Source organism: Antennarius striatus, chromosome 4 (assembly GCF_040054535.1).
Source record: "Antennarius striatus isolate MH-2024 chromosome 4, ASM4005453v1, whole genome shotgun sequence".
In the NCBI taxonomy this organism is placed as follows: Eukaryota; Metazoa; Chordata; class Actinopteri; order Lophiiformes; family Antennariidae; genus Antennarius; species Antennarius striatus.
This window is the reverse complement of record NC_090779.1, coordinates 25,141,735-25,169,110: the sequence shown is the minus strand read 5'-3', so window position 1 is coordinate 25,169,110 and position 27,376 is coordinate 25,141,735. Positions and strand designations below refer to the sequence as shown.

The 27,376-nt window shown below is 48.9% G+C and overlaps 1 protein-coding gene across 9 annotated transcripts in view; it reads right to left on the bottom strand.

Annotated features, from left to right (window-relative positions):
- LOC137593880 (pleckstrin homology domain-containing family A member 7-like) overlaps positions 1–27,376 on the bottom strand; it is a 62,258-nt gene that overhangs the window by 4,093 nt on the left and 30,789 nt on the right. For 4 of the 9 annotated variants that reach the window (XM_068312957.1, XM_068312960.1, XM_068312958.1 and 1 more), the window contains 20 exons: positions 23,145–23,262; positions 20,917–21,021; positions 20,611–20,683; positions 18,717–18,817; positions 11,172–11,353; positions 10,522–11,061; positions 9,859–10,417; positions 8,069–8,152; positions 7,554–7,772; positions 6,276–6,329; positions 4,679–4,744; positions 3,841–3,921; positions 3,246–3,395; positions 2,941–3,042; positions 2,330–2,441; positions 2,092–2,219; positions 1,826–2,020; positions 1,632–1,731; positions 1,465–1,547; positions 1,113–1,358 (listed from right to left, as the gene is read on the bottom strand). In XM_068312957.1, coding sequence (XP_068169058.1) covers positions 1,113–1,358; positions 1,465–1,547; positions 1,632–1,731; positions 1,826–2,020; positions 2,092–2,219; positions 2,330–2,441; positions 2,941–3,042; positions 3,246–3,395; positions 3,841–3,921; positions 4,679–4,744; positions 6,276–6,329; positions 7,554–7,772; positions 8,069–8,152; positions 9,859–10,417; positions 10,522–11,061; positions 11,172–11,353; positions 18,717–18,817; positions 20,611–20,683; positions 20,917–21,021; positions 23,145–23,262 — 3,298 coding nt within the window. Of the gene's footprint in view, positions 1–1,112; positions 1,359–1,464; positions 1,548–1,631; positions 1,732–1,825; positions 2,021–2,091; positions 2,220–2,329; positions 2,442–2,940; positions 3,043–3,245; positions 3,396–3,840; positions 3,922–4,678; positions 4,745–6,275; positions 6,330–7,553; positions 7,773–8,068; positions 8,153–9,858; positions 10,418–10,521; positions 11,062–11,171; positions 11,354–14,622; positions 14,827–18,716; positions 18,818–20,610; positions 20,684–20,916; positions 21,022–23,144; positions 23,263–27,376 lie in introns of those variants that run through there. The other 5 variants (XM_068312959.1, XM_068312966.1, XM_068312961.1 and 2 more) reach the window with 5 other exon arrangements.

The following is a 27,376-nucleotide window of genomic DNA, read 5'->3' as shown; positions in this document are numbered from 1 at the left end:
GATGATGGAGCAGCAGATTTCAGTCTATGTATTGCTCACAGATACAGGGACAGGTGGTTGCAAGGACTTGTGGGAGATGTAGTTTGTAGTTACAATAAACTGGTCGTTATTATTTGCGCTCTCGATGGAAGACTTTGACATTTAAAATCTAACTATTACTGTTTTCACCCCTGCACGTTAGGGCTGTTAGCATTCTCCACTAAAGCTAAGGACACCGAGGGACAAGCTAGAGGACGTCGTTTTGAATGTCAAAGTATTCCTGCAGGGGGGGGGGTTAAAAATCAGCTCAACCTTAAAGCTCACGACTGCGTCTGAGATTCAAACCAAATCCATCATCAAAACAAGGCACTTTGATTTCATTTAAAAAGAAAGACAGAAGGGATGCGTGATCACGATGTTCACCACTAGTTTGTCTTTCTGCGTTTCGAACACCTGGATACATATTTGTCCTTTTTCCCCAACATTCCCTCTATAGGCTCTAGATACCAAAACTCTAGAAAATATACCTGTACAACTGTATACTGAAAATATCGCTCAGTAAATAAATAAAAGTGCACCAGCACACGTGTGGATGTTGGTTAATGGGCTCTTCTCTACGTGACGGTGGTGGAAACAGAGGACAGAAGGCAGTCGGACGCCTTTCCCTCCCCTTCTCTCATGGATTTACATTCAGAATTGCGTCAGTGAGGTCCCATTGGGGGTGGGGGGGTTGGGGGGCAGTGGACACAAGGGGTTAAAGCGACCCCTGAAGCTTTAAAAAAAAAAAAAAAAAAGATAAAGTAAACAGGAAGTGACGCTGTGCCAGTCCACAACTGGACAAGCATTCCCAGAAGCCCCTGTGCTCATCTTGTCTGCCACTGCACTGAAAGCAACCCAAGCTAGCTGGCTAGCAGGCTAGCAGGCTAGCAGGCTAGCCGCGGTCAGTCCTGTCCTTTTAGCTTGTTAGTGCTAACGGCTAACGTCACCAACCACTGGTTGCACAAAGCAGAAAGCGCCAGGGTGTTAGCATTCCTGCTAGGCTATTATGACGCTGGGGGCTGGAGGGGCGCGCTGCAGCAGTGGTGGTGCTCCCTGTGTCTGCTGCTGCTGCACGGGGGTGGGGGGTAACATACTGGGGTGGGGGTGTCTGAGGGCAGCCTGGAGGTGGAGGTGGAGCGCTGAGCGCCGACGGTGGAGTTGGAGCGTTCGCCCTGGCTGAGGTTCCTCTTGCGCTCGCGGACCAGCGCCCTCTGGTGGCGCTTCATCCGCTCCAGCTGCTCCTCCGCGGTCATCCGCCCCCGGGGCTGACTGCTCTGGAGCTGGGGGGGGGCTTCTGTGGGGGACGACAGACGCTCCAAGGCACTCTTGGGTCGTTCCGGCTGGGATGGAGAAGGAGGTGAGGATGGAAAAGAAGGAGATGGAAACGAAACGTTTAAATCACACCCTGAGGTGTGATCTGACTCCCCCATCGATGTCCTGACTCACCCTGGCTCCGGAGGCCCCTGGGCCCCTCCTCAGGGTGACGTAGGACGCGATAGAGATGGACTGGTTCTGTTGGGACGAGGATCCTGCACCAGTTTGGAACAACACTGTTCAAATTTAAAGCTTCTGATGGTCTGAAGGGAAATAAATGAACTTTCATCAGAGTTCACCTTTGTTCTGGAAACACTGGTAGTCCACGTCCGACCCGGCGCCCGGGTGGGGGCTTCTTCCTGGAAGTTCTGGTTCGCTTAAGTAGGACCGCAAGTCAGCCTGAGACCAGTGAGGAAGACAAGCATGTCGTCACGCCGACCAACACCACACCTCAGTGGAGACGAGGGGCCGGTCGTGAAGGATGACATCATACCTTACAGTCTCCGTTGACGGCGTACTGTCCGATGTCCCGGTCCCTCCTCCTCTCATCCGATTGGCGTTTCAGCCCACGCACTGACGTATGGCGGATAACCGACGCCTCTTTAGGAAGAGGGGGCACCACAGGGGGGGTTTCCTCGTAGTCGTAGAGGCGAGGCAGCGGCGGCCTGGGTGGGGCGGCATCCTCAGTCTGAGAAGGGTTTGGTGGTTTAGAAACGCTATTGGACGGCTCCAACTGGATGAAATCAAGCGATAACTCACCCATTTTGGCACGGCACTGTGAGGCAAAGTGTGGGAGAGGATTCTGGGAAATGAGGTGCGGGGAGGGGGCCGGACCTCCGGGCTAGAAGGCACTGCCGGGTCGGACACCGAAGGCACTAGTTTCCTCTCTGGTGGGACGAGTAGAAGCACAGAAGTGGAAACGCGACCCACAGTCAAACTGACGGAAGACACGTAAGAGTTACCGCGGGTAACGTATGCTGTTGCCATGGTTACCCACCTGGGTTCTGGACCGAGTCGATGGTGATCTTGTAGTTGGCTTTGTTGGCACTCAGTCCCGCCATCACGTCCTCGATCCGCCACAGCTCACGCTTCATCACACTTTTCTCTTGCTGCAGAATTTAACAAGTTCACTGATTATATAGAAGAAGAATTTTATTACATTTTAACATTTTAATTAGTTTTTACTATAATTTTTCATGCGTCGCCCAATAAACTTCTATTAACTTAAAATTAATTATAGCACTGTTCAGACTTGTTTAAAGAATGAAACATGAACCCCAACCTCAGCTCTAACCTTCACCCTAAACATACTCCTAAATTTAGCCCTAATCCTAACTTTAATCCTAGCCTACACCTAACCAAAACTTAACCTATCCCAAACCCTTACCCTTAATGTAACCCTGACCCCCGTCCTAACCCTAACCATATAGACCATCAGTGGCCTCAGGCGTCCATTCCACATGCTGAAATAATGGGAGCATCAAGCTCTCAATTATTTGAGTAATTTCCCAGGTTTTTTGGGTAGGGTGGGCGGGTGCAGGTGGGCGTGTCTCATGATGTCTCTGACCAATCAGCTGGAGGTGAAGCTGCTGACACAGCAGGTCTCACCTGAGAGGCGGAGCTTTGGTTCATGTGAGCCTGAAGGGTCGACCTCAACTGGTCCACCGACCTCTCCAGCCTGCTGTACTCGTCCCAGGCCAGAGACATGTCCTACACACACACACACACACACACACACACACACACACACACACACACACACACACACACACACACACACACGCACAAAAGTGTTGAGGTCTGCCTGCAAGACACACACACCCTCACACACACACACACACACCCTCAGACACACACACACACACACACACACACACACACACCCTCACACACACACACACACACACACGTACGGTGGACAGCCGTGATATCTGGGCCCTGATGGTCACCAGGTCTTCCTGCAGGAGCCTCTGCTGGAGGGCGATCTTGTGGGTGTGGCTGGGCTGCTGCTGGTACTGCTCCATCTGCTGGTGGGACAGGTCCAGGACGCTCTCCAGCTTGTCCTGAAGGGGACGAGCCGAGGAACACTGATGAACACACTGATGAACACACTGATGAACACACTGATGAACACACTGATGAACACACTGATGAACACACTGATGAACACACTGATGAACACTGTGGACCAGCCAGCAGGTGGTAGTCGTTCACACCACCCGCCTCCAGGGGGCAGCATGCTCCCACCACCACTCTCAGGCTTTAATGCACACTCTGAATTAATTTTAACGTTTTAAACGTTTCTATTGGACCTCAGTCCTTCAGTCCAGAATCCTTTTTAATTCTGGGCTGTCTGATATGAAATATTTTAGCTTTACAGCAGAAAAACAGTCAGAATCTCAGAACTTTTAAAATTCCACTTCATGAGAATTCCCTGAACGATTGTGATCACTGAAATCATGACCGATGGGTCCAGAACTGAAACCACCCGCGGAGGGGGGGGCCTACCTTGTCCTCCTTCAGGGAACTGATCCTCCCCTCCAGGTCCTTCAGGATCCTGTCCTGCTCACACAAACGACTCAACTTCACCTGCAGGGGGCGACACAGGAGAGACTGGAACCCCACTCACAGATGGAAGTGTGTGTCTTTATGCTGACCCCTCTTTGTCTACGTGTGTGTGCGTGTGCGTGTGCGTGTGCGTGTGTGTGTGTGTGTGTGTGTGCAGGGTGGTCACACTTAGTATTCACAGTCCAGTAATTCCCCTGCTCTCATTTGGATGTAATTACCACGAGTGGGTTTAACCCAGATGACACTTTTAATTACGGCGTCGGGGAGGTTTTAATCCCCGGTAATTAATCACAGATCACACCCTGCACACGTCAAGGCGAAGGTTTGGACACCTCGTTGTCCCGCGGCGCAGCAGCAACACAACACTCATGTAAAACGGCTGTGAATGAAGGGTGTGATGTGAGAACGGCTGCGGTTTTTTTACACTCCGGCCTTCCTTTCATACGCCTCCAAATGAATTATTAATCCAGATTTTGTCTCCACTGAGATGTTGTTGTTGGAGCTAATCAAATATTCATTGCCAGCAACAATCTCATAAATTGTTTAAGCTGTTGCACATGAAGCTCCATCTGAGAAAAATCAACCTGGAAGTCATTAGACGGAAAAATCACAGCAAATTTTCTGGATCGACCAAAACAAGTTACGACATTTACGCAGTTTCTGACCCTTTGAACTGCAAAATCCAGATTTGTATAAAAATTCTAAATGCTTGTTTGCTCCATAAAAACGAACAGAGAGAGAAACCTTGCTGTTAAACAGTAATTCCTCTCAGACTTACATCCACGTCACTTTCGGCGACCTTGACCGGCTTCCCCGTCTCCTTCAGCGTCTGACTTCCTGCCACCTAGAAAGAGCAGAAATAGACGTTTGTAAATGTCAGTTAAACAGGAAAGTCAGACGTGAACGTCGGAGCAGCGGCGCTGATGGAAACAGTAAAGAACACAGAGTCCAGCTATCAAACTCTCACTATTAGGAGGCTGTGAGGAGGCTCCTCTGGCTTGTGTGCAGCAAAACAAGTCAGGTTTCGCCCACAAAATCAGCTCCGACCATGAAGAACATGACGGCTAGGAGACTTTGAAGGCCTGAACGAATCACTTTCTCCATAAAACCTGAGTATGACATGTTCTCTCCATATAAAATAGTGGATTTCATGAGCAAAGATTCCCTCCAGGGTCCAAAAAAATCCAGATTCATCCCTAGGTTTCACTGATAGCCAGCCGGAGGAGGGAGGCGCTGAGCGGAGCCCTGTGTCATCGCTAGGAGGCGCAGCGGTTCACACACGATGGTAGAAGCAGCTGGCTTTTCAACCACCGGGGCCACAGCCACGACACATGCACTGCCGAGCCATCCCATGCCTAGGAAACATCACCACGGTAACCACTACCGCAAGGCAGAGGGGGGAGGTCAAGGGTCACATGGGCAGAAGATACGGTTGATGCCATTCAAGCTGAATGCAGGGTTGGAAGCAGTGGGATGGACCAGAACACTGACTGTCTACACACACACACACACACACTCACACACACACACTCACACACACTTACACACATGGTACAACACTGAAGCCTAACATCATACTCATGCATAAATGCACACAGAGTCAGAGACACGTTTTTAAGTACAACCCTGATTCTGAAGCTGGTTCTAAGACAACAAATTAAAGTCCAGCGTGAGAATTTAGCGTTAAAAGATCAAATACAACCAGCGTAAGAAGGGGAGGGACAACCCAGCCCGCTTTAAAAATGTAAAAATATCAATTTTACATGCAAAATATATGTAAATGTATAAATTGTTGCAAAACTAACATTGTTTAAATGTATAAAAGAACGTCAACAGGAAATGTGTGTGTGAATTTATTGGAGGGAGGGTGACGTCAATGTCAGTGAATAGAGCACCACTTAAATGTTCTGTTTGGCATCTTTAATGGAGCAGAACATGGAGAAGGGGAAAGTTGTGTCCCATCTTTTTGTGGAATAAAGGTTGTACAGACACTGGACACACACACACACAGACACACACTCACACAGACACACACACATAGAGCTTACGTTCATTAGAGGCCTGAGAGGCCCAGCAGTGCAGTGCAGTAGTAAACTGTGAACTGCGAGGATCAGGGGCTCTAGAGCTCTGATCTGGGAGTCAGAATCACAAAAGACACAGAACCGCAGTCACAACAGGGCGGCCAGGAGCTCCTCAGAGCACACAGGATCGGTTTCATCTCTCTGGCTGTCAGTTAAGCAGCGCCAACGCGTTAGAACAGGTTGGAAACGGTGTGTTAGTGTGAGCTGGAGACGCAGAAACACCTGAGCTACGCAGGAGATCACACACCTCCAGGGGTCAGGGGTCAGGGGGACGTGTCCGGCTCCAGGTCTTACCTTCAGGTCCAAATACTCCAAGTCCTTCTTCAGCTGCATGTAGGTGTCGTCAGCCTGGAGGGGGGCGGACACGTGAGGGGGGGTTACTGGTTTGTGGCAACATGAATAAATTAAATCACTGTATGTGAACATGAACCTAACGCTAAAGAGTCATTGGGTCATGTGACGTGTGTGTGTGTGTGTGTGTGTGTGTGTGTGTGTGTGTGTCTGTGTGTGTGTGTGTCTGACAACATGCACAAACAAACAAACACCAAACAGATTTTCTTCTATCGCAGCAAGACCAGATCCATCACTCCACAGGAGACAGACTTATTATGGTATGGCCAAAAAAACCACGATAACCAAACGGGGGGGCCAAAACACCCACAACCAGCCGGTTAGCCAAAGCATGGGGAGGCGTGTGGACCGCGAGGAGTTAGCGGAACATGCTATGGACAGCATCACTAGAAGCACGGTATGGAAGCCGACCAGCCAGCAGCAGCACATGGAGAAACAGGGAGATGGTTCTGTGATCGCGGCCCAACGTCACACCGCCAGGGAATGGGGGCTTATGGGTAGAGGTTGCCACTGGCTGTGTGTACAGTGATGTAGTAATATGTAAAGCATCTCTGAGCATCTGTGCTCGACTACCTAGCATGGCGGCGACACGAGAGAAGGGATGGGAAGTGTTGGACTCCTCAGAAGGATTAGAATCCATCAACCAGCGGACTCAAAGAAACGTGACGGGAAACTGAAGGAAACGGCATTTATTAGATCTTTAACTCATTGGCTGCCATCAAGACGTCAGTAATGTTTTTCAACAGGGAGGGCTGAGAGACGGTCTGGCGGAGATTTTCACTGAAATTCAAACTTGTAATCATGAATTTATCGTCATGACGACGGATCCGGTTACGTAACAGAGGATGGCGAATCAGAGGAAGACATAGAAGTTGCAGCAGCTTACGATAAGAGAATCTCATCGATAACCCGCGAGTGAACACGGGGTTACAAAGAGCTGACAGCCAATGAGATAACAGGTCACATAAAGCATCTTTGAGCATCTGTGCTCGACTAGCTAGCCTGGCAGCGACGTGAAAAGGATGGAAAGTGTTGGCGGAACCCAAAATCGCGTCCTCAGAAGGATTAGAATCCATCAATCCACCTTAAATTATAATGTGGGAAGGGAAAAAAAGAAGTTGCCGAAATATGTTTGACCAACCGGGGAACCGTGGCAACCTCTACCAAGCCTGGAGATGAGGGGGTGGGCAGGCAGGCGTGTCGACGGGGGTGTGCCCCCACCTGGGAGTTGAAATACCCCAGGGGAGCGGATTGGCTCACAGGAGAGGGGGCGGAGCTGAGTAGGGGGCTGGTGCTATCGGCGGCGGGGACCGGGCTGCGGTAGAAAGGCTCCGTGGCGCCGTTGAGCCGCTGGAGCTGCGCTAACGTCTGCTGGCGTACGGCGGCCATCTTGGCCCGATGCCGGCGCAGCTGAATGAGGAACAGGGTGAGCTCCTCGGGCTGTCGACCCCCACCCCGCCCCCACACACACAGGACATCAATCAACGTCACGCCAACCGTCAGAGATGTAAACCCTGACCACGCGGCGCTAGCAGCTGCTTTGTTTTGTGACAGGAAGACACGAACGAGAGGAAACGCCTCCAGAATGTTCAGCCGCAGACGCCCTCTTGAAAAAGTTTGGTTGGGGGAATATTACTGATGTAGAACCAATGCATCACACTTCATTTTAGACCTCTAACACTGAAAGGCACACCTATTCTAGAGATTTATTTCCTGTTCCTGTTGGTGAGACGTACCGTTTTGCCGTGGAGGCTGGGAGCGCTGACGGTGTGTGTGATGTAACCCGACGGCGGCAGCGACCGTCTCTCGACAGTAGCAGCCTGACAAACACACAGACAAACACATTCTGAACTCAGCCTGGAGGCAGGAGGAGAAAAACAAAAAGCGGAACACACAGAAATAATCAGGATGCAGGAGAATCGTCCACCGCAGCGTCGCTAACGGACAGAGAACAGGATGTTTCACCTGTGGAATAAAAAACCCCCCATCAGATGATCCCTGAGCAAACACAAAGTTGTGTGGGAGTAGCTGGAAATTTGCGTGTGAGTGTGTGTTTTTACACCGTATTCAAACAAACGCTAATGAGTTTTAACTGTTATCACAAATTCGAAGAAAAAACATTTGCATGGAAGTGTAATTGTGATCCCTCAGAGTGGCGCATTTGTGCTTTTACAGCGCGGTTACAGTTTATTTTTTTTGACTGATTGTCGTTCCAGTCGAGCTAATCGTGCTGAATGCCTGGAGGACGTCTGTCATGGCGTCCCGGGGGGGTGAACCCATTCCTCTGTTCACTGGAGCACAGTTCCAACCCGGCGCCATCAGAACGCCTGACGCCGCTCTGGGTAAGAAAACGCCGCTCCTCATATTTGACACTTGACGCTGGAAAAGCGCATTAATTAGTCGATCTTTAGAGGAGAACAAACAACAAGCAAAATGGAATTAATTTTAAACAAGCCATGCGCTGACAACCAATCATACGCTGTCATCCACACGGTGCTGAGTCGGTGACGGCGTTTATTCTCCATGCATCCCGGCCCGTTTTCACTCTTTTCTATTTCTGCACACAGTTGAATACTTGTCAGATAATTGGTCCTGTTGGAATTCATGTGTCGGGTAATTTAACGCCGGATATGAACATTAGTTTATAGATTATTTGCAAATTTACTTTGATATCTGGTTCACGAATGTCAAATTTGTCCAACTGAGCTGTTAGAAAACAATGAAAAAAAAAATCAACGTGTCCTGAAAGCTAATTAGCATCTAATATTTTGTTCTGATGTCCCTTTGGTCAAACGCTTCATAGACTCTGAATGGATCATTAAAACTAAGGTAGCTAGCGACAGCAGTAGAATCAGTAACCCCCCGTTACCCACGGCTAATGCGTTCCAGGAACCACTGGTGAAAAACGAAATTCCGTGATATAACGACAAACTATTAATTTTATTTACGGTAATTTAAACATTTATGAACCCCCCCCATACTGATAATAAACCACCTTCTATCTGTATCACCTTTCCCACACTCTGATAGACTGTTTAAAGCACTTTGGAATGAAAGAAAAGTGTTTCTTTAATACACGGAAGTGCGTCTCGGTGAGTCTCTTCTTCCGGATGCTGTCAGCCAATAGGAGGCGTGTACGGTGTCACGTGACGACCTAATAAAAATCCGCGATGCAGTGGAGTCGTGCATCTTGAAGTGCATTATTGTAAATTCACTCCTACCCCCCTTATTTAAGTTCAACGTGTTGACTGCGGTTTTTAATTTCAATCCGGCAGCGGCTAACGACGGCTAACGGCGGCTAAGATGGCGCGTCCTCACCCGATACCTAAAAGCACCTCGAGGCCCATGAGAGTTTCCTAAATTCTAATTTTATCCCAGCATTAATGGGTTTGACTGCAAAGGGTTCTGACTATGACCTGGTCCAGGATCGATCTACCACCAACGCGTGCTATCAGTTAGCCGGCACAGCTAACGTTACTCTCGGTGGTTGTAGCGAGTTTGTTCTCCTTCTGCCAGACGTTCTCACCTTGAACAGCTGGGATTTGCTCCTGCGGGGGGAGATCATGAAGGGGGCGTCCACCACCGACCTGTTGCCCACGGGCCGGACCGTCACCCGCTCGGCCGGCGTGTGGGGCCTCCGTGTGGGCGAGAGGGTCCTGCTGGCTCCGGGCGGCGGCCCCGGCGGAGGGATGTCTGCAGATGAAGGCGGCACCGACACACAGCGAGGGGCCCCTTCGGACCTGACGGCCGAGGACGAGGTGGGGGGCACGGTGGACGGAGGACGGGGTCCAAAGGGGTAGTCGGGGGCCGGTGTGTAGAGCGGGGCGGTGGGGCTGCCGTGACGGAACTGGTGGCGCTGCTGCCACTCGTACAGCTGCCACACGGCGTTGGGGCCCGGCCCCCCCTGCTCGGGGGTGAGGCGGAAGTGGCTGAGGCGGTCCTGGGCGTACTTGTACTCACCCAGGCGGGCAGGCGGGGGGCTCTGTCGGGGGGTCCTCGGCAGAGTCTGGTGGGCGTCAGCGGACGCAAACTTGTGCTGGGTGGGGGGCGTGCGCCGGGGGAGGGTGTTCTCTCTGGATGGGGGGCTGTCGAGTGAACAAACAAGATCGCCATGACAACAATTGTTGACAAACAGGATTTAATTTTTTTTTGTGAGAATAAATCTATTCATGTCATGACACGTCCTCACCCCTTGGGGTCGCCCTTCTGCACCTGCACCCACTGCTCCACCTGCTCCAGCGTGCTCCTCCGGTGCACCTTTTGCGTGTCAGAGGGGGACGGGGCCGGGGCGCGCTGGTACGTCCCCGCTGCGATCCCATTGGGCTCCAGGATGGGGCTGGGCGTGGACACCAGGCCGTTCCTGGTGCAAACGCTGGACGGCAGCGTCGAGGCAGATCGCGACGGCGCCCGGGACGGGACCCTGGACTCGGGCGCCGAGGTCGACACGTGGTCCAGCGGGGGGAAGGCGGACGATGCCGGGTTGGAGGGGGAGGGGAGGGACGTGTGCGTGTCCATTTCCATGAGGGAGTGCTCCCCCAGCAGGCCGGAGGGGGACTCTTTGTGGAAGCTGCAGCACTCGTCCGCCTCGCGGTGGATGGGCTCCAGGAGGACCTCGTGGACGACGGGTCGGGCCCTGGAGTCCGGGGCCCGGGTCCTGTGGTTGACGTGGTTGGTCTGAGGGACAGCGTGTTGCTGGAGCGTGTTGAACTTCTCCAAGCTGTCCGACGGTCTGTGGAGAGCAGATATCGAGTTGTCACGACAACAGAGACAAACAAACAGAACGGCGTTCTCGATCCGACACGCGTGTGTGTGTGTGTGTGTGTGTGTGTGTGTTCGCACCTGACCAGCGCGCTGCTGTGATGCTGCATCAGCGTGGCCTGGTTCATCGCCTTCAGCCACGTGTTCATGTCCTCCTGGGTGTCGGCGCTGAAGTAATACGTTCGCATCCCAGTGTGCTCCGCCTGCGAGCCAATCACAGTGCTCTGCTTGTAAATGTAAGAGCGCATACCGGTGTGGCTAGCCTACGGGAGAGAGAAGAGGCCGGGTGAGCGTCTGGGTGGGGGTGGGGGGGTCGGAGGAGGTGGTGCGTCGGTCAAACAGATCATGCTATCCAATAAGAGGGACGACATCAGGCACGGACCGAAACAAGGAGAGCCAATGAGGGGAAACCACAGAAGAAGAACAGACACAACTTACAACCAGCAAAGCCACAACTTTGGACCAATGAGGGGAAAGGATTCTTCAGCAGGATGGAAAACAGAAGATGTCAGAAAAAATTCCCAAGGCCTCCTCACGAAAGAAAAATAAATAAATAAAGGTAATTAACTACAAACAATCAGACGCAGTCGTTTCTCTAGCTTAGAATAAAATAAATCGCTTCTATCGGTTACGACGGTTTCTGCAAAGCCGGAGTCGATTCCTCACGCTGACGAGGTAATTATTGTACTCTAAACCCACGACGGGCGCGTTCAGGCTGAAGATGGATATTTCTTTGTGTCAGCAGTAAAGAGATGATTTTATTAGGTTTGGGGTGCGACTGCCAAACGCATCTGTCCCGTTTCATCACTGGGGAGGAGATTTAAGGATGTGGACAGATTTTACTGACGGCTGCCGGAGAGAAAAACTTTTTTTGGTGCTTTGAAGATGTAAAAGTTTCCGTACGGTAACGACGGATAAATGGAAATAATCTAGAGTGACGATGGTTTTGAAGTCTCAGATTAACCCTCGATGCACCAAACTGTCGATAAAATGATAAGATTTCAGTTGTTTTCTCTGCGTCCGCAAACAGGAAAAGAATCCGTCTGATATGAGGAGCAGGTCGACGGTTTTGTCCGTCTGAAGGAGAATCAGAGCCGTCGGTGCTTCTTCTGGTTCTCCTGAGGTTATGAACCGCAAACATCCGACATGAGAGCTGTTAGAGATCACAATGTCTCATGTTCCTATTTTTGCTTTTTTTTTTTTTTACTTGTGATAAAATTATCTCCTTGTGAAGTCAGTCATATCATAATTGGATAACAATCCACAGGATGGGAAAACATCTGAAGCGAACCGATAATTGTTGGACGCTGCATCAATAATAACCGGAGGACGGTGAGTATTTCTGTCCCTGATGAAGATATGTTTGTGTGTAATTGGGGTTATTAGAGGCCCCGTTAGGCGGAGCTGCACTCCACTCAGCTCTATAAAAGTCCTTCTTCCTCCTTTCCTTCCTTCCTTCCTTCATTCAGCGTCTCGGCGCTGGACCGGGAGACAAACGAGAGAAGCCACTCTCCAACAGATGCATGCAAATGAAAAGCAATTAAGCCCTAAATCTTCCCAACCCTAATTCATCCAATGAATAATGAACACAGGATAATAAGTCGGCGTCAAGTTTGGAGTTGGATTCAACTGCGGCTCAGTCACTTCACACTGATTTCTTTTCTTTTCTCGTCCTTGTTATTCTTGTGCGGTCATAAATATTGCGCTTCTTGCTTCTTGTTTGCAGCGCAAAAACACACAAAACGCCACACGGGCTCGTGTAGCTGATCAGCACCCAGACTTTCACCCTCGCTGTCTTGTGAGAGAATAAACCCCGGCGTTCCGATTCAGACACAAACACAATCAAACAAACGTTCCCATAGCGACATCCCTCCAGCTTTCCCAACAGCCTGATAAGTTGCCTCCTGCAGAAATGAGCTCGTTCCTGAGGCGCCCGCTGCGCCACAAATACTTGAGAAATCATTTCTGCTCCGTGCTTGAACGTCTACTTGACCCTGATCCTGATGCATATTTTAAGACGGGGGAGTTGATTGCGAGGCTCACTTCACTCATCCAGATAACCTTGTGAATTGGCTTCTTTTTGGTGATAGCTGGCAGGGATGAGCGGACCTTTGTATGCATCACTGCCCTGATAATGTCTGCATAAGAGCCTCCTTTGCTGCTTTAATAAAAAGAATTCAAAGATCTTTGTGTGAACCCAGTTACACCTGATGTACAAAAGGGGTCACTGTCTGTTTGCTTTAATACCATCCTAGTGCAATTGATCATATTAGATGTACTGACTGAGTAGATGAACTGTTATTACCAGAGCAAAGTAGAACCTTGAGATACGAGTTTAATCTGTCCCGTGACTGAAATCATAAGTCAAACGTTTAAAATAAGTAAAATCATTTTAATCCGTTCCAGTCTTGTAAAAAAGGCACAAACCCCCTAAAGTATAAAAAACCCAACATATTTTTATCAACCAATAGACGTGCAGACTTTACCTGTGCATAATTAATTATATATAAGTTACATAAACAATGATAAAGAATGATAACAAACACAAAAGTCACAAGAACACACGAGCTACGTCTTTACTCCACCAACGAGAACTAGATCCGGTCTCACTGATGTCGTATCCATCCACCAACACGCGGAAAGAACGTGATCCGGTCTCACTGATGTCGTATCCATCCACCAACACGCGGTAAAGAACGAGATCTGGTCTCACTGATGTTGTATCCATCCGCCAACACGTGGTAAAGAACGAGATCCAGTCTCACTGATGTCGTATCCATCCACCAACACGCGGAAAGAACGTGATCCGGTCTCACTGATGTCGTATCCATCCACCAACACGTGGTAAAGAACGAGATCCAGTCTCACTGATGTCGTATCCATCCACCAACACGTGGTAAAGAACGAGATCCAGTCTCACTGATGTCGTATCCATCCACCAACACGCGGAAAGAACGTGATCCGGTCTCACTGATGTCGTATCCATCCGCCAACACGTGGTAAAGAACGAGATCCAGTCTCACTGATGTCGTATCCATCCACCAACACGCGGTAAAGAAACGAGATCCGGTCTCACTGATGTCGTATCCATCCACCATCACGTGGTAAAGAACGAGATCCAGTCTCACTGATGTCGTATCCATCCACCAACACGCGGAAAGAACGTGATCCGGTCTCACTGATGTCGTATCCATCCACCAACACGTGGTAAAGAACGAGATCCGGTCTCACTGATGTTGTATCCATCCACCAACACGCGGAAAGAACGAGATCCGGTCTCACTGATGTCGTATCCATCCGCCAACACGCGGAAAGAACGAGATCCGGTCTCACTGATGTTGTATCCATCCACCAACACGCGGAAAGAACGAGATCCGGTCTCACTGATGTTGTATCCATCCGCCAACACGCGGAAAGAACGAGATCCGGTCTCACTGATGTCGTATCCATCCACCAACACGCGGAAAGAACGAGATCCGGTCTTAAACACCTGTTTGTAAAGCTGTTGATCTGCATGTTGTTTAAGTTATACCTCGACTCTGGAACGTTGAACTTTGACCTTCCTGTTGGATTGAGTGATGTCATCGGCTGTTCTTGCTCTTAGTCAATAGATGCAGCTTTTCTGTCTCCTTGAAGGCTTTCAGATCCGCTGAAACAGCTGCGGCTCTGTCCAAATGAAAGCCTGCAACTCTTTGACCGACCGCGGGGTCACCGATAGGAAAACAACAGATGTGGACCAATCAGAGCGCGGTCAGCCTGTCAGCGTCAGGAAAGGAGATGTTTGTGTGCATAAGAGGACAGGAAACAGGCACAGAAACTTTAGCGGCCACTCGTCTTAAAAGCGCGTCTGGCAAACGCGTCCAGAAAACACCCTGACGATCCCGAGCGAAGGAGGAACAGCTTCGCCAGGAAGCAGCTGTCAAAACACGGCGGCTCGCCCACCATCATGACCGCTGCACCGCCACTCAGATGCTCAGGCACGTGCAGAGATGTTGGGCATGCATGTGCAACACACACACACACACACACACACACACACACACACACACACACACACACACACACACACACACACACACACACACACACACACACACACACACTAGTCTGAGCTACAGTAATTTTAACCACAGGGTTCACGTCACAAGGTTACAAGTACACACCAATGTCACCTCTAACACTTTGTATATTTAAATGCCCTTCAAGTTCAATGTGAGCTGCATCACACACACACAAACACTAACACACACGCGCGCACACACACACACACACACACACAATGCTCACCATCAGTGCTCTACAACAACACGCAGGAATGCTGAGTGGGTCATCTAGCTGCGAGTTGATGACTGACACACTAACAATGAATCCACACAAAGCTAAGCCCCCTTCTCTGGGTGTGTGTGTGTGTGTGTGTGTGTGTGTGTGTGTGTGTGTGTGTGTGTGTGTGTGTGTGTGTGTATGTGGGGTGTGGGGGATCTGTTTGTGTGGGCGTTGGGGGCAGTTTTCAGGGCGTTTTCCCTCTGATACCTTTTTAGAACAACACTTTACAGAAAAACACACACACAGCCCCTCTCGCCAGTTCTTTCTCTTCCTTCCCTCTGGCTCCGCCTCTTTGCGCCCTTCCTCTCCACCTATTACTTCCTGTCTTTATTCGCCTTTCTTTTCCAGCCCTAATCGCTTCCTTTTATTTCTGTGTTCTCTCTCCATCATCTTTCTTTTCCCACCAACTGAAAAATATCACTCACTCCTTTCACTCAGAGAACCTCACAATAGTATCAGCACCACACACACACACACACACACACACACAAACACACACACTCTTTATCCAGACACTATTTTAAGAGTCATTGTGCTCATAAAGATTAAACCCAGCAGCCAGAGCGCCATGAGGCTCTTGATAAGGTCCATTCTCTTCGATTTGCAGCTGCAGAAATTGAATTTACACTGAAAAACCTCCTAATGGACATTTAAATTAGCCTAAAAAACCCTTCAGTGTTTCTTAGCACTGTCTTGTCTGAATACAAGCTTCCCTACGCGGCGCTCGCTTCGGGTTAAAAATCCGTCTCAGTGACGGGGGGGGGGTCACGTGGAAGCATCTCCTCCAGCTTCCGGCTCGTGGCTCCGGGAGCAGGAAGTGTGAGGTGGGATGGGATCCCAACAGAATGAAGCTTTTCTCCACGCCACCACAAACCTGCATGCTGGTACAGAACACGCCACAGACTGGGAGGGGGGGTGGGGTAGCGAGAGCGGCACACAGATGAATGATCAGCCCCACGCCAGAGAAGCCAAGGATTGTTTTTATTGAGATGATGGGGTGAGACGGAGAGAGAGGAAGAGCCAAGGGCAAAAAATGGACGAGAAGGGGAGTTAAGACAGAAAAATAAAACAGCCACATCAGCCACGAGGACGTGTTATTCTCCAAACATGCAACCAACAGGGGAATATACGCAGCAGCTGTATATTCTGACGCATCTGGACCCAAACAGGAAATAAAAAACCACACCAACGGTGACCACAGGGGCGTACGGCGCACAGCTGGGAGCACAGGAGAGGGTACCTATTTATGGGACGGCCGGCACCGGACGACGCGACACGCTCTCAGGGAGTCCCAGTCGGGCAGCCAGCCAATCAGAACAAGAGAGGGGAAAAGGATTCGGTGAAAAGGTGGGGGGGGGGGGGCTGTCAGAGCTCGATGGCTGAGTTTCATGATATGTATTGAGTGATTTGGTCAGTGGGTGCAGAGTGGGGTTACAAGCAGCCTGGGGGTGGGTGTGAAGCGCGACCCCGTGACCTCACACCTCCGTGATGTCACACCCGCTTCAGTGAGGTGAGAGGTCGGCTGGAGGTCGGCATCGAGGTTTAAAGAATAAGAAACCTACGACAGTAATTCACTTTAATGAGTTTGAATACTTTCATCAAAGCCTTTTATGTATGTGTGTGTGTGTGTGTGTGTGTGTGTGTGTGTGTGTGTGTGTGTGTGTGTGTGTGTGTGTGTGTGTGTGTGTGTGTGTGAAATATACGCTTTGTTTACACCTACTCCAGTGTGGTCTATAAATAGCGTGCACGCCTCAGTAGTGCGTGGTCACATGGTGTGTGGTCACATGGTGCGTCTGCCACTTCACTCCACACGTGTTGCGTTGGCTAAAAAAGACTTGGGGGAGCGGCGGCTCCGTTCCAGAATAGCGTGTCTTCCTCATTAACGACACTGGCAGACATTCATGGTAATAAACGCCGCTACAACAGGTGGCGAGCGCTCGCATGGAGCTTAATGGAGGCTGGGGTGTGTGTGTGTGTGTATGTGTGTGTGTGTGTGTGTGTTTGGGGTCCGGTTACGGATGCAGGAGGATATTGATCCATTTATTAACTGATCTTGTGCATGTTGTCCCTAATTTCCTGTAATCACTGCATCCGCTGGGCAGCTGCTGGAAGGCGACGCCTGACAACCGTTAAATGTTAGAAGGCGAGCTTCAGAGCAGGCATCTGGTCGGACGGCCCCCGCAAGATTACTAGCTGTGCATTGAAAGTGAAGCTGTCGGTGCCTGATCAATCACAGCCGGCGGTCCTTCCTGATGATGTCAGGCGGCGTGTGTGACACCTCACAACACCCCGAGCATCACTCGTCTCCGCCCTGCCGTGTTTACGGGTGTGCATCGGTCATGGGGGGGGGGGGGTAATAAACGTTCACACGCTCGTGTTCCTCCCCCAGAACCTGGGCGGCCCAGACACGTGTCTAGTGTAAGGGGGTGAAACCGTGACGACGCTCGTTTGATTGGTTGATAAAGACGTACGTTTTGGTGGGAGGGGCTAACGACACGTTCATTCATAAATGATGCTTCACATTATTGATCGGTCACATGACACCAAATCAGCTGTTCCATCTAATGACCATCTCAAGAGACTCTTAGAACAGGGTTGTAGTTTTATTTAAATTGTGTAATAAATAAAATAAATACAGTAATCCCTCACTTATTTGTGCTTCAAGATGCACGGCTTCACTACATCACGGATTTGTAGTAGGTAGTCATGTGATACGAGCATGTGGTTCGAGCATGTGGTTCGAGCATGCTATTGGCTGACAGCATCTGGAAGTACGCAAAGTACTTCCGTGCATTAAAAAAACACTCTTATTTAATACCAAAGTGCTTTGAATAGTCTATCAGAGTGTGGAAAAGGTAAAACAGATAAAAGGTGGTTTCATATCAGTATGGGGAGGGTTCACAAATGTTTAAATTAACGTAAATAATAAGATAAATAGTTTGTCGCTCTATCGTGGAATTTTGTTTTTTGCGTGTGGTCCTGGGACACATTAACCGTGAGTAAAGGGGAAATACTGTAAAGAAATAAATAAGAAATAACGTGGATTGGATTGGAAGATTAAGAATTTAAGATTAAATCTGAAGTATCTTAAATCTCAAATATATCAAGGATTTCAAATGTAAGATTAAATCTTAATGATAGATTTAAAACAGGTTCAAATGTTTAGAGTTAAACTAAAGTTTTAAAAGCATGAGGAAAAACAGTCCAGCTCCTTTAACGCTAACTTTACGTTTACGTGGGGGTGTTCAATGCAAATGATCAATAATTCAATTGGCTTCTGTCCGTAAAATAAAAACGACGTACCTTGAAGGCATACTTGCGGCTGATGTGGTCTTCAGGCCCCACGGGTGAAATGACGTAGCTGGGCAGAGGAATACTGCCGAGAACTGACTCCTCTCTGCTGTCTGCAGGCCGAGGAGGAGATGGAGGGAGGAGCGGGGGAGGAGAGGGAGTAGATAATCAGGGTGAGGAGGGTGAGGAAAGGAAATAGCAGGAGAATAAATATCACTCATCAGCCACTAACTCCGTCGCTGCCTGCCTCCGGTATCACAACACTCACGTCCGGCGTTCTCTGGTGTTCTGCCAAACAGTAAATGACCGCTCTGGTATCTGAGTGTCACCGAGCGAAAGCGCTTCAGATGGCAGCCAGCCGCCATTCCATTGTGCCACCCCCCCTCATACACACTCACCCCCCCCATTCAGTGAGGTCATGGCAAACACACATTCTTGTCTTTCTTCTAATTTAACCTGAAGTCTGAAGTCATTTGAAGAATGGATGGCTCTAACAACACACCGCTGGAGGAACTCAAATCCACCGAAACGACTTCACACGTCTAAAAATACACGTCAACATTGTGCCAGTGTGCTGCAATGAAGTGTGAGCGCATACGAAACCATTACCGCCATGTAGAATTTAATAATGATATAAAAATATGTGTGTGTGTGTGTGTGTGTGTGTGTGTGTGTGTGTTTGGCTGAGAGCTGATAAGGCAGGCTGTGGATTAAAGGGGCAATTGGTTAAAAATAATTCAAGGACTTTTGGAGTCGACGTCCCCTCGGTGGTGGACGCTCAGCCTCAGACCGACACGTGAGATAACGTCCAGCGGCACAAGAAGGATTTTGGGAACTGATTTTTTTTTTTAAATTTTCTTATCCATACTGAGGATCTGAGAAAAAAGAAACCCCCCCATCTTACTGGACCAAATCGATTTGGCCGTGAAAGAAATAAGAAGGAGAAAAAACAACAGGAAAGTTTCGAACCGCCGCCAAAAGCATCTAAAACACGTCTCTGATTTAGAAGCTTGTCATGATTTATTTAAGGCAGCAGAGAAGAAATATCTTCTTTTTTTTATCAGTTAATCTGCAGAGTTCATAAATCATCTGCTGAAGATGCTTTCGTTTTGTCGGTCTGGTTCCCAAGTTCATTGTGGATTTTTATTAATTGGACTAAATTAGAGAAAGTTCTGGCTGAATGTAGAGTATAACTTTATTTATCCCTCAGGGAGGAGAATGTTTCAGATTTAGTAAATTTATTGTTTCCTCCTTTGACTGACTTTGTGTTTAGTGCAACATTCTTCTCCTTAAACTGAAAACTTTTAAACTCCAAGCTGCTTCACCTCCTGGAGTCTGCTGAACGAAGGTAGGAGGAAGCACCTCATGGAGGTTTGATGTCTGAGTAAAAACCAGCAGACAGAGGGGGGACGGGGGGACGGCGGTGCCGGACCCAGACGGATCGTTTCCACGTTGAAACCTCTGAACTGAGAGAACGACGGAGAGACGACAACCGGTTCCATCCTTCTGCCGAGGCGAGGAGGCGGAGGAGCGTGTCCCCAACGAGACGGAGGGGGAGGGATGGATGTGTGCCTCCACATCTTTCCATGCATTTGAGCTGCAACCCAGTGAAGAAGATCTGCTGGTGTGTGTGTGTGTGAGAGTGTGTGTGTAGTCATACATATTCCACCACTTATTTCTCCTGACAGCGGAGCCCTGCAGCGGTTTTCAGTTAACTTTAAGATCCGCTTTGAGTCGTCAAACTAAACGACAGCTCCCTCGTTTGTTCTACTGTTAGTTTGTTCTTCTGTTCCATTGTGTTTGTTCTATTCAGCTGCAAACTCATTATTTACTTAAGAAACATTCAGGAGTTCCAACGACAAGAAAGCAACACATGAAGACGACAGGGAGTCAAACAAACACTCACCTTTGTAATAGAACAGACAGAAATCGGCCAAAACGAACCACTTCCTCTTCCAGAGGCGCATCCCGGAGCTGTCCTGCAAAGAGGGAGAGAAAGAGGGTGAGGACGTCTCCCGGGCAACGATGAGGGTACCAAACAGGAAGTGAGTGCTGAAGAGAACAGATGAAGAGAAAGGAGGAAGAATGGAGTGATCGTTGGTAACTCGTTCGGCGCCTCGCCGGGTTCGTCACGTTATCTTCCACCAGAGAGGAAGGTGATGAAGATGAAGTCACCTTGTGTGTGTGTGTGTGTGTGTGTGTGTGTCCCAACCTGTTTGTACAGCCATCCTCGGACCACCACCGGTACGTTGGGATTCCTTTTGATGGACTGCTCTCTCTTCCCAAAGCTGTGCACCCTGCTGCTGGAGCGGGACGCCTGGAACAGACGGACACGGAGGCGCAGCCGTGAGACGACGCCTCATCACCAGGAAGACGTGACATCATCACGACAACGCACGTATAACTCACAACACACCTGTTTGTGACTCATCTAAGCTAATGCTAATCAGGTGCAGCGCCGCAGATCTGGATCTGGAAACACGTCGTCTTACGGCGTCACTGATGGACTGTTTTCAGGTTCCGTCCCAGTTTGTCCGATAATAACACCCATTACTGGGGCACTGCTAATTTCCTAATGGAACTCTATGACAATATTGGCTGTGGTTGCCATGGTAATCTGTCAGACACGGACAAAACCTCCATATATCGGGTGAAATCTCGCGGATTTGCAGATTGTCAGACAAACCCTCGCCGTGTGGGGGCGTCAGATCTCACCGTCACGTCTGGATTGAGCGAGAAACATTTGGTTTTGTCAAACGTGGGGAAGGAACTGTCGTTGGGAACGGGACGCGCCCGTCGCCGTGGTGTTTACAGCTACGGCTCGTCACGCCGTCATGCTTCACGCAACTGGAGACGTTCAGAATTCATCTCCCGTCACACGGAGGGCCGGGTGTCTCTGTCGGGAAAAACACCACATCCTGGCAGGATTATCGTGTGTGTGTGTGTGTGTGTGGCTGATACACTCTGCAGATGAACCCTCATGACACCACCCTCTACCCTGAACCCCCTGGTGCGACACACACACACCCACATCAGGCTTTTATTGTAATGAACTCGCTCTGGTTGTTGGTGTGGGACGCGTCCACATCTGGAACGCCAGACGCGTCGCTAACGAGGGGGGAGTGTGACGCGCGCCCGGACTTATCGGTGGAACACACTCGCTTCAGGTGGCAGCTTCACGCTCGTCCCTGCATCGTGTGTCCGCGTGCGGCGCAGCGTTCTATTTTTAGGCTGAGGGTAATTGTGTGGAAAAGGCTTGTGGTCCCCGTTGCAGCGGCGCTCCATCTTGTAGGTGACTCAGAGTCACAGCAGCCATTTGTCACATCAGAACCCCCCCCAGCCTCCAGAGCTCGGACCGGGAGGCTGTGGGATCAAACGCCCAGATGAGACAAGAGTCTGTGATGTAATTAGATGTGATTAAACACGAGTGGAGCTGCTCCCTCCTTTACAAATCTGGTTCAGCGACGCCACGGATTTCATCTCAATCCAGTAGAACCGATCAGCAGCTGATGGGATTTGAACACAGCTGCTCCAAAGAGTCACTGTTACTGTAAGTGCTGAAAATCATAAGCTATAATGTTGAGGAGTGTATCAATACCTGAACGCGCACGCGCACACACACACACACACACACACACACACGCACACACACACACACACACACGTATTTAACAGGATTTACGTCTTTTCCTGAGAACATTTAATAAATTGACTGAAGATTGAAAGACAATTAGAACACACGTCCAGCTGTGGTAAAAAAAAAAAAAGGGGGGGGGGGGGGGGCTCCTAGATGACCCTGACGACCTTGACAAATCTACGTGATAGAGAAGGTTTTGAATCCGGAGACAGAGAATTGGGAGGAGGATGCGACTGAAGCCGTGGGGGGGGTCTGTGGACTCGCTGCTGGTGGCTCCGCTCATTCATGTCACTGCTGAGATAAACCGTACCGTACAGACTGGTCAGAATGGGGGGGGGGGTGTTGAAGTGTTGACGGCGTCCTGTGATGAACGACCCGTCAGCGTTTTACCACGCCTCGAAAAACACGTCGATTCTGGGTCCTGTGGCACCTGTTGGGGAGGGACTAGAACCCACACCGTCTGTCTGTCTCACATCTGTCTGTCTGTCTGCCATCTGTCTACCCATCTGTCTGTCTGTCTGTCTGTCTGTCTGTCTGTCTGTCTGTCTGTCTGTCTGTCTGTCTGTCTGTCTGTCTGTCTGTCTGTCTGCCATCTGTCTACCCATCTGCCCATGCTTCCATCTATAGTATTGACTTTTAACATGAAAGATAAAAAGATATAGATAGATAGATAGATAGATAGATAGATAGATAGATAGATAGATAGATAGATAGATAGATAGATAGATAGATAGATAGATAGATAGATAGATAGATAGATAGATAGATAGATAGATAGATTGATGGATTGATTGATTGATCACCTTGGAGGCGGGGGTGGTGTCCACCGTGGAGGACGAGGTGATGGTGGAGGTCTCACTGACGGTGGTGCTGGACAGCTGCTCCCCCGCTGGTTTGGACATCATGTGGCCCCCCCTCGTCCTGGAGCAGAACACACAGACAGTTTGGGTTCACGTCTCAACACTGACACACACACACACACACACACACAGACACACACAACGATGAGGCGTTCACTGTCGACACGGCGGACGGACGTGTCCACGACGTTTCTACAGAAGCATTCCAACTGGGATTACAGAACATTTTGTCTCCTTTACTCTCAGCTTCATTATCTGGATTTATTCTGACAGTTTTCTCCATTTTAAAGCACATTTTTATTGTTTTACGCCTTTGATTATGACATTTTTTGATTTATGCTTGTGGGATTTCATATTATAGCTCATTTTTATTTTTTATTTTATTTTTTATCTGTCACTGTGGACGACTAGTAACACTTTTATGGGAGGTAATAAGCATCTTGACAAAAGGTGAGAATAATAATGAGGTGCGTGCTGCACGGATCCCAGCTGAGAACGCTGCTTCTACACGTCTGAAATCCCGACAGAGACGACAGCTGAGCGTCATCATCCCTTTGGAGGGTGACAAACGCCGTTACGGCGGCGGGACAGATGAGACGCGTCGTGTGTTTTATTTCCAACCGGCTGACGTGAGGCGGCGGTTATAAATCAGATGGGGAAACACCGGAAGACAAACATAACCTCACGTCCGAGAACGCAACCTCATTACCACCAATGTTACGTCTGTGGGACACACACCTCTCCGTCAACGCCAAATGTGTGTTTTAGAGGCTTAGACGTTTTAGACGTGGACTTCCTGATGTCATATGTTTGATTTCTACTCAATATTTATTGATCTGTTTGCTCCTCCTCTTTCATTTCTTCTACATCCATCTTCATATTTTGTGAGAAAAGGTTCTTCTGCTCATCTTTCTTCTTTTCATACGACCGACTGCATGCATTTAAACCTTTAAACATAAGGCGTTTGCTTTCACAACTTCACCTAAAGATGCATTATGTAAAACTCCACAGAGTGGGTGGATGGAGAGAGAGAGAGAGAGAGAGAGAGAGAGACCTCAGCTGCTCTCATTTCACCATCAAAACAATTTCATGCAAATGTTTCCAAGAGCAAAAAATCTAAATTCGCTGGACTTCCATCAAAGTTTCATCAAATGAAGTGTTGACTGTAAAGACCATAAATCAAACTGTTTGGTATCAGGGGAGGGGAAGCAGCGTGATTTCAAGATAATTTGGGTTCCAAACAGGAAGTCGTGGCCAGAAACGCTGAAATCAATCTGCAGCACTTCACCGAATAATCCTGAGCGATTGTGACCTTGATGAACGACAGAAAGAAATCATAAGAGAGAGGTGAGAGCTGGGAAACAAGACGAATAGGAGATCACAGTGTTTGATATTCAAAAACCAGACGGATTGAATCCGCTGTGAAAAATACAGTACATCACTTCAGTTCCAGTTGATGCTGAAGGACGTTGGTTCTTCTGGGAGCGTCAACGCTCTTCCTCGTACACAAAGATCTCCAAAAGGGTTAAAATTCCTTGGACGGATCTAAAGAGAAGTGTTTCACTCATTTAAATTAACTAATGCTTCAAGGCGAGCAGCCTGGAACGGATTCTAATAGATTTCCCCTGTTGGTCTTTTCATTCAAACCATCAAACGACGTGTTTACATTCCATCAGTTCTGACCTTCAGCGCCGGAATAACGCAAAGTTATTCCAGCACAAGTCAGCGGTTTTTGGCACAGGGTGTCTCCCATGATTCTCGTCAGAAGGCAGCATCACAAGGCCGAGAGGTCAGACTGATCAACAACATCCGATCTTCTCATTGATGGAATCAGAAATGTTGGTCCACGTGTTCTGGAACCGTTTCATCAGGGAAACCTGTTTCAGTGACCACTTCTATAAAGTGACAGTTTCTGTTTTAGAAAAGTCAAAAATCTCCTCAAGACGTCAAACTTTTTTTTTAAAAAAGAGCATAAATAAACAGCATCACGTCTCTTCTGCAGCAGACTTGACGTCTGAATAATGAAACCTTCTCATATCTTCACTGCGACGTTGAATGAATGCAGCACCTTTGAAATAACAAAAGGCGGAGGGAAGGGATCTAATATGGCGATCGCTGTGGAGGAATCGCTCCACAGACGAGCGCCGGGACGCTGTCCCACCCCCCCAAAAAACGCACCGAGGAGCCTTTGAAGATGCTTCAAAAGCCAGAAGATGAAACTGGAGCTTGTCTCACACTCGCTGAACATCATTAGAAAATTACACGGCAACATGGGACTAATTATCACTAATGATGGCTCCGCAGCCGAAAGAGCAAACACAATGTTCAGAATCTGCTAAATCCATTCCAGTGAGTGAAAACTCTTCATTTCTAAGCTAATTTGAAATCTGCATTGTTTCCCCAACATCCCTGATGTGAACGGGCGTCGGTGCTGGAAGGAGAGGCGGCGGCGGCGAATCGTTCTCAACGGGCAGAAATTAGCTTCCTGGTGAGCGGACGACGAAGCAGGACACCTAATCCAGAGAAGATTACATCGTAATTTCATTCAGAGATATTGGTTGTGAGTCAGCAGTTAAATTGATGCTGCTTGGGGCATTTACAGCTGGGGTACAAAAGTGGTGGACATGGTGGCAAAAGAGAAGAAAGACTCAATCATCACCTGCGCTGGAAGGATTATTTAAGACGGCTTCAAACTGGAAAACATCACAAAACAATCCCAAAAGTTTCTCCATATACAGTAGGTTCAGCTTTTGTGTCCTGACAGGTGACGACAGGCAGACAGATGTGGTGTGAACACACACACTTCAGATGCAGACTGACACACACACACACACACACACACACACACACACACACACACACACACACACACACAGCAGCAGACAAACTTATTTCATCGCTCCTGCATCCAAAATACCAGCTGATAAGGTTTTCCCCTGAGCTGTCGAGTCCTGACACTTTAGCCACTTTAATCCCTGATAACCTGTGGCGAGCTGCCCTGCCGACGCTGGCGTACACACACACACACACACACACACACACACACACACACACACACACACACAAAAGGTCATAGGACTGATTAAAGAACAGGCCTCCAGCATCCAGCTCTGGTCGGAGCGTCTCGGTCATCGTTCCTGCTGCTGGAGGTCTCTCCCTAACGATGACTGAACGGTTTTGATCGGTTCTGTGGGATCGTGGGACTTGTTTATTTATGATATCATAGAAATCAATCCGTCCTCGCTCGGGCCGACATCAGAGAGCAAATCAACCGACTGATAATCTGGTCACATGATTCAAAAAAACCACATGGACAGAAAGCAAAGACCTGACAGGTAAAACCAGCTGGTGATCGATCGGTTAAGGACTGAGTGATCGCTTAGAGACTGAGTGATTGGTTAGAGACCAAGTGATCGGTTAGGAACTGGTTTACGACGCTCCGTCGTTTAAGCCAGCATTTAAATGGTCTCACAAATCCAGGATGTGTTCCTCTTGAGGACATTCCCAACTGTGTCTGAATGAGAGTGAAATAAAAGGATCATGTGTGTGTGTGTGTGTGTGTGTGTGTGTGTGTGTGTAGCGCTGACACATTTTCCTGGCAGCTCGGACAAGCCTGCTTCACACCTCCGCAGCTGCTAATAAGACAGATTCATCGATAGCGCAGGAAAACGCAGCCCTGTTCTTCCTTCCTGGGGATGAAGAGACGGACAGGAACAAGGGCAACGCGGAGAGAAACACAGAACAGGAAAAACAACTGTATGCAAGAGAATAGAGAAGATGTAGATGTAGATGAAGGAGAGGAGAGCTCAGGGAACGGCAGTAAAATGCAGCAGGAGAGGCAGGAAATAAAAAATTCACATCTGTTTGATCCATTTTTCATTTGGATCTGCATCCAATTCCTCATCGATCCGTCTGATTCCTCTCATCAATATCCATCCTGAGAAGCTGAACGTCAATCTTGAGACTCCGAAAATGAATTCAGACCCAGTTAAACGTTTCCTGGGTCCATTCTGGTCTGAGATTCGTCTTCCTAGCAGGTTTACTGCAAATCCACAGGTTCAGTCATCCTGCTGACGAACTCACAGAGGGAACGGAGTTACGAGCAAACAACTGTCTGAAAAACTATCCAAATATCTCCAATCTGAAGGCCAAAGGAAAGAATGGTTATTCTAGCG